Raw genomic sequence first — 10,041 nt, forward strand, 5'->3', positions numbered from 1 at the left:
CAGGTTATTTCTTTTCGTTTATTTATTTATTTATTTATTTCTGCCAAGCAGATTAACAAAGGTCCGACTGAAATCGCCGTTTGTCAGGGGCTGACTTTGTTATATATAACGTTAATGCGATCACATGTTTGACACTATGATTCCGAAAGCCATTCGAATATTTGTAATAACTAATATTAACACTATTGCAACTAAATTTGGATAATTTGATTCTTATATTTTTCAAATTTCTAAAAGTGTTAGGTGCAACGTAGCTGAATGTTGCGATATTACAAATTACTTAAAAAGAAAAGCAGATGAGATTACATTTGCAGATTAAATCAACATTTACTTCACCATCCTCTTATCCCAAATTAGCTCCAATCGTGTTTGTTACAAAAGACGCGAAGTCACAGATATTCGGACATCTAAAATAAGCCTGCGTTTGCAACCAATTGCGAAGATTTTAATGAATAATTATGTGCTACTGATAATGAATACTCGTTGTTGCAGCCGAAATAACAACATTCTCAAAATTATTTCAGAAAATGTTCCAATTTGTACAGTTCAGCCAAACAATACAGTAATCGAAGGAGAACAGTTCATAATGTCATGCACCATAGATATAAATGAGAATGCTCCAGGATACTTGGTCTGGTTGAAAGACGGAGAAGAAGTATCACGCTTGGAAGGACATAACAACACATGGGAGACTCAGCTGAGTGGATCAGACAACAACGCTGTCTTCGACTGTCAGCTGCAACATGAGACACTGCCCCCATGGAAATGGTCAATGGTATCATGTGAAGACACAATTCAAATGAATGTCCAATGTAACTTTCCTTTTCCTTTTTGAAATAATCTTGTTTCTTGTATATGGGTATTTAAGCTGATTTTCGTCTTGGCAGATACATGTGTACTAAATGAATGCAATCTCAGACAAAATTGTCTACTTGATCTATCGCAAATTGTGTTTGCCAGTGAAAGGTGAAGCTGTGGGCTCGTTGATGTATTTGCTTGTGGCTTTTAGATTCAGAAAAATAGATCTAAACTTTCAAAAAATATGATACAGAAGGCATTGAATAAAACCGTTAAATTTACATGGTTTTCTCACTCAGATACTTTTCAGAGTTAAAAAGCTATTGTAAAGTAAATGTTTTGTTTTTTTGTTCACTATTTTTGATATTGTAACAGTAGAAAATGGTTACAGTACTTAACAGAAAGGTGGGATTGTAACCGGATCGTTCTCAAATTTTCACTCATCGTCAGTAGTATTCTTATCTATTTACAAAAATGTGTGGGTGATTTATCTTTAACCAAGTTAAATTTTATACCCTAGGTGGCACCTTTGCTTAACCTGCAGCAAATAAACAGCAAATGATTGATTCTTGAGATCCATTTCAACTGTATAAATAAATCTGTCTGCTGTAATAAGTGTTGCACAAATGTAAACTGGCACACTTGGTGTCCCCGAAAAAAGTATAGGATGGCTAAGTCCCATGACGACCAAAAAACCGTTTTAGAATGAACAAAACTCGTCTCAAGAGGTGTCAGATATTTTACATTGATAAGGTAAATGGTCCAGCGTCTTGATGTATTTTACTATCGTTATTTTCAATGAAATAAAGGTTTCCTTTTTTATTCACCTTTCCCATTTAGATGCTCCTTATGTGTCGATTGTCGGTGACGATCAGGTGAGGGAAGGAGCTGATTTTAGCGTTCATTGTGAAGCAATCGATGCTAACCCTGAGGAAATTGTAGACACTTACTGGACTGATCCCGATGGAGAAACGGTTTCTGACAATACAGCACTTGTACTACTGAATGTGACCAAAGCGCATCGCGGCGAATACACCTGTCTCATGTCCAATGTCTTTTACAACGGGGTCAAGGGTAACGGAACGGCTACCATAGAAATTGACGTACAATGTAAGATAATGTTTCTTTCACGGATATGGAACGTCATGCTTATAAATGCTCGTAGCATCGAAAAGTGTGCAGAGAATATACAGTGTCTTGTGCTTGTTTATGTCATCAATGGTTCAAAGCGTAAAGTTACGGGTAAAAATGTCATACATATGTACATGACAGCTTTCCCAACACAGATGTAGACGTAGTGGCTATGGCCTATTTGGGCTAATCGTCCATACCGACCACGTCTATTAAAATTCATGAGTTTACTTTTCTTGTTTACGCACACACTTTATCGATGGAAATGAGGGGAATGGCTATTACATCGGTTTGACAACCCCCACATGTTGTCAGAGAATTCAGATTACTCTTATATGGAGCTAGCACCACGCTCTTTGTAAGACAATTGCTGTTCTTCTTGTTGTGTAACAGCTATTTGAAGTTAGGAACATAGACAGTAGAGGGGAAGTCCCCCTCCACTGTCTATGTTTAGAACTATTATTATGTACAGGCAGCATGATGTCTGACCAATACATAGGCCTAGGGGTAATTAAAAATGCTCAGAATCGCAATTTTAACAATTCACATACGCGCTTTTTGAAAGGCGACAAAACATTGGGCTGATCTAACATTTGTAGATAGACATCGAGAACAAACGTATATTATTATGCACGTCTTATAATACCAAGCTGGCGAGTTTCTGTGTGGGGGAAAAGTTTGAATGACATAAAAATATTCATTCATTCATTCCTTTATCTGTTATATTCATTCATTCGTATATGAATTTCGCATATAGAGTGCATCTCTACATATATAATCACCAGTTTCCCTGCAATTAAAAATCACTTCAAAATTAAACACATTATGATTTCTGATCTTACTACCTTAGATTTATCATCAATCAATATGACGGTTACACCCTTATTCAACATTACGGAAGGGGACGAGGTGACTATATACTGCGAAGCATTTGACGGAAACCCCGATCCACACAGGCTGGAAATGTTATTTGAAGACAATGTCATCGATCAGAGTGATGGTCGAGTATTAAATTACACTATCGCCAGCATCGAAGCATCTCATAGCGGTATCTACCAATGCAATGCTTACACTCTTTTCTACAATGATGAAGAAGATCACTCGTCCGTTACACAGGATATTGTAGTTTACTGTAAGTACAAATACAAATGGCGTTGATGTCTTTGTTTTTTAATATAAAGAAATTCACTCCTGTCTGAAAATTATGAAATACAAATAAATCACTTCTGCTTTTATTGCTCTCTATCTTTATTCTTCGTAGAACCCAGACCACTATTTGTACATTTACTGGCGGAGAAATATTTCATTGAGTTAATTCTTGTATTTACTATTTAATAGAATTTTGTCTGTGCAGTTACGTTTCGGAGTGGCAGGAGTGAATTGTATACGTATGGAGGTCAAAAAAGCTTGTTTATGTATAATCAAAATTTGGAAAACAATTCTGTCATATGTCTTGTTTGTTAATGCAATAATACCGATAAATTTTAAAAAAACGATCTTGCCAAAAAGCAAGTCGACAGCCGAAACGTATAAAATTTATAACATGTAGACTTTATTTCAAAAAAGTCTCTGGTAAATAATTTAAGACATTGTGCCTTCCAGATTCTCCTAAATTTGTCTCCGATGAATTTAAATACGAGGCAAACATGAATGACGAAGTGCCTATGACTTGTGAAGTACATGGATTTCCAGCACCTGTAATTACGTGGTTCGACCAAAATAACGACCTCATCCAAGGCGACGAAGAAAACATGAGGATAACAGTCGAAGGTGAAACGTTGGTCACGAGCACTCTGACTGTCACCGTTGCCGATGAGTCGTATTACGGGTCATACACGTGTAAAGCATCGAACAGCATACCTCCTGATGATGAACAAACGATGGAAATAGTTAAACCGGGTAATTTGTCAGTAAAATGTTGTGCTGCTTTTCTATTGGAAGACGTACAGTGTTTTAAAATCTGCATTGTACATGATGTCACATAGATTTTGAGAAGCACGCGTAGTTTCAAACCTTGTTACAAATATCAATAATTTCGTTGGGTTGAAGAGCAATGTTGAACGTTATAAAATCTTATATATAAACTTTTACATGGCGTCTGAAGCGACCTTGTTAATTGCAGTGATTTTAGTCGTATTATTCATGCTTGAAAACACGCCAGGGGTACCGTCGATTTGCAAAGATTGGGTTTGAATGATGTAATTGATATAATGGATGAATGCGGGCCGTGACATTACTGAAGTTTTATTTTGGTCATTGACGTACATATTGAAACAAAAAATCCCGCCTTGTGCTGATAATTAACAATATTATTTCCCGTGTTACACTATCATTCATCTATACCAAAATTGTCATAATTATGTTGTATTGTACTTTTGCGTTTTACAGATTCAACTTCGACAGCCACCGCCGCCATAATCACCGTAATCGTTGTGGTTTTAATCATTGCAATTGTTCTCGGGATTCTATACTACTACAAACGTGTTGCCAAGAATCAAAGCAGTAACACAGGTTGGCAAATAGAGGATATTTATTCACCAAGTTTAGCTATTCGGTATCACTGGAACAATTTTTGGAGCCAAGCTAATTATTATTTGTTATTGCGTCCTGTATCTTGATATTTATACTTTGAATTTTTTTCAACATAAATATTTACGATGTAGTAAAACACGAAGATTATCAAACACTAAAAGAGACTTGAATTAAAACACTGATATGTCATGAAAAGAGTTTTGAACACGATGGGAACTAATTTGGGATAATCGGATTTTCATATTTTTTTAAATTTCTCAAAAAGTGTTAGGTGCAAGATAGTTGAATGTTGCAATAATACAAATTACTCATAAGAACAAGTATGTAATGTAAAAAGAAAGGCAGGTGAGATTACATTTTTGGATTAAATCGGCATTACTTCCAATTATCCCGAATTATTTCCAATCGTGTTTCTGATTTCTGGTTTCCATTCCATTGCAGATTTTGCCAATGCCGGGTAAGTGTTATCAAAGCACTGTCATATCATATCGTACATTTCTGTATTATAAAATAATTGATTAAAACGAGTGAGATTTGTTTTGTTTGTGTGTTTTTTTTTCTTTTTTTCTTTTCACATGAATTCTTAAGTCCATCAAACATTTTCCAACAGACTAGGTACAGAAGACTTTTCTGAACTGACTATAAATCCAGAGAATGACAGACAGAGACCCGAAGGTGTATCACAAGAAGTCGATCCCAATCCATATACAGGTAAACATTTGTCATTTCGTACAGCATAAGAGCCACGTGTCAAATTAGCGAAGTAGGGTGTTCAGCGCCCACACAACAGCACTGATGCTATGAACATTCTAACTTAATACTTCAGAGTCGACGCTATTGTCCGAGAAGACGACGCCCACCGGATCATCGAAAGAAAACGCATCTTATGTGAGTTCAACACTTGATAATCAAGGACACAAGGAGGGGGACCTTCTTAGAAATCCTAGTGCACTTCATGCAGCAGTAAACAAAGAAACAGAAACAGCTGATGGAGTCAATGACGTGAATGAAACTGGATCTGGAATTCATGGAGACAAGGAAGATCAAGAAACACAGGGAGACGTTACTGAATCAAATCAGCAAAACCAAACAACGAACGTAAGTTATCAAGTTTACAAAACATATGTGGTTTAAAAATTATATTCTGATGCGATGGTACAATATTGGCAAAATAATAAAAAACTATTTTCAAGTAAATGTGAGAATGGATATAATGCATCCTGTACACAAAATTATTAATTTCAATAAAGAAAAACAATAGAAAATGTATTATCAAATCTTTAAGGTTGAAGTACTATTACGAATACGGTTTCCGCTATGTACGCCAATTCCTTGTTATTTCACGTTTATTTCTTGCCTTCTGAGCAATCGGAATTATCACATTATAATAAGTAAGCCAAAATTCCATTTGGTTCGCTCATTAGGCCCTTAAACAGACATGAGCATATGCGGATTTGGATCTGACTGGGAGTGACGGCCCTGAGCAGCACAGCTAGAACGTTAACAAGCCTACTGAGACAGAAAAGACACAGTACGCATCGATACAGATCACTCTACCAAACCAATAGGAAAGAAGAATTAAAAACTAATTTGCAGAGCTATGTAGGATATTAGTGTTACCATCGTATGTCATATTAAATGTAGATTACAAATAGAACAGACATAATAAGAAAAAAGGCACAAAAATATATGGTTCCAATGCGTTCCATTCCCTAAGAATTAACGACACCAAGGTGAATTACATGATTATGATGAGCTGATAAATCTGTCAGTTGAACAGTCAACTTTGGTCAGTTTTAGTTTCTCACACTGGCCGACAGCATTTGCTTGGGTAATGTAATAGAGATGTTAGTTCGAGGTAAATGCACATATTTTATCATTATGATATACAAAGCAATGTGGTCCGTTGACAGTGTTAACACTAGATCCAAGATGTTACCCTTGTTGCGTGTAACATATGGCCATGCAAATAGAAGTTTCAGTCAGTAACACGTCATTATTTTCACAAGATTCAGGAACACAGTAAACTCTGCGTTTCTGGCTAGCGGTTTTATTCCTCAAAATGTGTTATAATGAATCTCAATTTGTGCTGTGTTTCGATTGTGATGTGGAATTACCGGTTTGTTTGCTTGTTTGTTTGTGTGTTGGTTTTTTGTATTCTTTAATTAAATAATAGATCTTACACGGAAGTTTTACGTTAGTAAGCCAATAGAATCTTCTTATGTATTTTGTAAATAATTATTTTATCATAATCCGTACCTTTTCCCTAAAACTAAATAGAAACATAGCTAACTTGGTCTTCTTTGCTCTTAAATCCATTTCAACATGTTACAGATAGCTGTTGATTTTTCAGACATTACAGTTAATGTATGTTAATATGGTTGAGGCTAACATAAAATCAGGCTTAAGCCATTATTTATCTTGAGTTCAGCCGATAACATTTTTTGGTCATGTTTAGTTCTTATTTCAAAATTTATTTTGATAACAAAAAAACGTGTGTATTAGAAAAAATCAGGGTGTGTATACTGCTTTTTAAATAAATTCATCAATTAAATTCGAACAGTTCGTACTATTTCATATTCTATGTCAATAAAATATGATATATGTTTGATGAAATTTTAATGTGTTCGTGAATTAAATGCATCAAACATCTATTCGGCGTGATATTGTGTGATCAACGAGAGAGAACAATGGTGGATAGTAACGTTAACAAATGATAAAACGAACCCGTATGAATGAACGTACTGGACTGATTATACAACCGTGGTTGGACTGACATAATGTGATAACATCCTACTACAGTTTTGCGAATGAAACATCAAAGCTGAGGTGTTTATCTTATCATCGACCCTTGCTAGCCGTTCTCTATGTAAACTAGTACCAGTTAGAGCCCAAAATCCATGTCCCTTGCCCTTTAAAGTCATCGCCTATTAAGAGATATCGTCACTGCACCTGTAGAGTTCATCGACCGAGCTCGTTTCGGAATGTCTGATCCTTTTACAATTGTCGAGAAACGTATGCAAACATTGCTACTTCTTAATTCCTTGACAATGAATACAGATTGTAATCTCTTCAGTTCCTTCCAACATCCTGTGTTTACACATAGTTTTAATTCTTTCTGACGTGTGACTCATCTCTAGCCAATCAAAGTCAAGAGACTCTTCTTACTTTCTTCCCCGCAAAATCGGCTATATCACAGCCTGAATTAGCCACTTTACTTTAGTATATGTTTATGCACAGTATAGTGTATGTGTATGCGTATACTCAGAGCGCATCGCTCACCACTGGATCTGGTCGTCACTTATCCACCCACTGATACATTATATTATTGTAGCAGTAGTTCATCGTAGCTGTAGTAATAAAGTTTGAAGAAATACAGCCGACGCCTCTGTCTCCATCACTTGAACTCAAAAGATCCTGCTTCGTAACAATCCCACACAACAATTTTGAATCTGGTCGTTTACTGGGGTACTTGTGTACATGAACCTTATCGTATTTTTTTTTTTTTTTTTTTGGGGGGGGGGGGGTTATGACAAACATCGAAAAACGCTCAAACTATTTGTTATTTATTTATATTTCTGTACATAATTGAGTGTCTGGTAATTGACAAAATGTACGTAAAGAGATTCAAACCTGACCTTAGCGTCAGGACTTCCAGGGAACAAATGTAATCATGAAACTCAAATTGTCGAGGACATCAGGTACACTATAATCTCCGCCACTACGTCTGCGTAAACAGGTAAATGCTACTAATGCTAATGTAAATCACCTTTGTCCGAACTTTGACATCGTCTCGCGTGTTCGGTCGGTCCGCAGCGAGATCATATCTGGTGAAGGCACATGCGCATGCGTTAAGCTGGGCGTTATCTTGACAAGTTTTGCAATACCTTTAATTACATAAAGGTAACTATTGATGAGATAACTACAGTCCATAAAAATACTATAGGATGCTCCACACCTAGTCGAAGGCTTAACACCCATAATCAGAGAGTTCTGGACAAGCAAAATGAAAGTGAGCTCATCTAATAACGAAGAACACTCATGCTGTCGCCGGTTGATGAATCTCATTTCAATTTTCTAGTTTAAAAGGAATTAATCCTTAAAGAATTTTATAAAATAAGTGCTACTATAAATCTCACATTCAATGTCTTGTACTGAAATTCATAAAATGATGAAGAGTATAACACATTTTACTGTTCCATATTGGAAAAAAAATTCTTTATTTGCTTCGTCATATAAATTGATATTCTGGTATTTGTTTTGAATATGGGTAAAGACCAAACAAACATACTAGGGAATTGTCAAAGAGCGCAAATCTGCGATATTTTAATTTTCTAAAATATATATGAGACATGAGAACTGTAACGTGTAAAACTTTAACAACTTTTTACTCAGTCAGCGATTTCTCTAGCGGGTAGAATATATATGCATATTCCATTGAATATTTAAGGAAACGCTTCACTAAAAACAGCGCATTATATTTAAAAAAGGCTTTTTTGCAAATATCCATTCAATTTAAATGAATTTGTTAACCGAAGAATAAAATATTGCAGGGGTTCTCCCTTAAACTTAAGGAGACGTCATTTGCGTGATAAAAAATTTAATTGATGCAAATGTATGCAAGTCATCCAATTTCCTGGCTCTTTTTTCTCCTCATTTCATAAGTTCCAAAGAATTTAACTCCACTCTCACTTTGCCAATTTTCTAAAATTTCCACGTTATATTATTTAAATGCTATAAAGCTACTTTGTGTAGAAATTACGTTCTTACATCAATTTTGAATAATAGGTGTTTAAATTTTTCTCGTTGTGCTTTTAATCGGTTTTTGAGTGTCGATCTTTCCACAAATGCCGTTTTGGAGGATTGTTAAATCTTTTTTCACATGTGCATCATGTACCATACCAGATGACAGTGTAGAGTTTTGAATTAAGTTTAATTGATATCGTTTATACCAAACTGGGGTTTATAATTGACATGGGCACCCATTCAACCTTCGATTATATATTTCTAACTTACATAACTTTACATTCTCTGCTTTATGAAAACGTGAGATGAGGTGGTCTTCTTGTCAACTGTGATGAAAAATATTCTGTGCAGCTTCAACTGAAAGGTATCAAGCTGCTAATTATATAATAGCCGATAACGAGCTGAATATGCTTCTTTGATGCTTATCATCGAAACCAACATTTCATGCCCTGGCCTTTCCACGCTGATGCAGACAAAATATGATTATAGTTGTTTGTTCGAGTTTAAAAAGTTGTAACATTATTATCTTGGGGTCGTGACCATGTATAAGGACCAATGAGGCAGGTAGGTGCAGATCTTGCGATTAATATCTATAGACCAACAGGTTTATCTACAGAACAAGAGCCCTGTGACGGCCTGGTCAGCTGCCAAAAGTATATTACCAATTAAGTACAGATGTCCAGTGTTGAATCTAGAACGCGACCTCTCTTCATTGACGCGTATTTTCTCCAAAGTCGCGCTAAAAATACAAATGAGGCCTGAATCACGCCTAGAATAATCTTGGAGTTACAAAATATGTGGCGACGTTACATTACCCAAAATATCGCAGCCAAA

At 35.7% G+C, this 10,041-nt stretch overlaps 1 protein-coding gene across 1 annotated transcript; it reads left to right on the top strand.

The window, feature by feature from the left end:
• Positions 1-534: 534 nt before the first annotated feature.
• Positions 535-4,922, top strand: LOC139128835 (limbic system-associated membrane protein-like). The gene is made up of 6 exons (XM_070694546.1): positions 535-812; positions 1,639-1,908; positions 2,780-3,061; positions 3,532-3,828; positions 4,318-4,440; positions 4,903-4,922. Exons 1-6 carry the CDS (start codon positions 587-589, stop codon positions 4,920-4,922), a joined length of 1,218 nt encoding a protein of 405 aa, XP_070550647.1. The 5' UTR covers positions 535-586.
• The last annotated feature ends 5,119 nt before the right edge of the window (positions 4,923-10,041 follow it).

This window comes from Ptychodera flava, chromosome 3 (assembly GCF_041260155.1).
Source record: "Ptychodera flava strain L36383 chromosome 3, AS_Pfla_20210202, whole genome shotgun sequence".
NCBI lineage: Eukaryota > Metazoa > Hemichordata > Enteropneusta > Ptychoderidae > Ptychodera > Ptychodera flava.

Coding starts and splice junctions, on each gene's coding strand:
- LOC139128835 (XM_070694546.1), top strand. CDS start 587: ATGTCATGCACCATAGATATAAATGAGAATGCTCCAGGATACTTGGTC. Junction 1,909..2,779: donor CATAGAAATTGACGTACAAT/GTAAGATAATGT, acceptor TTACTACCTTAG/ATTTATCATCAATCAATATG. Junction 3,829..4,317: donor GATGGAAATAGTTAAACCGG/GTAATTTGTCAG, acceptor TGCGTTTTACAG/ATTCAACTTCGACAGCCACC.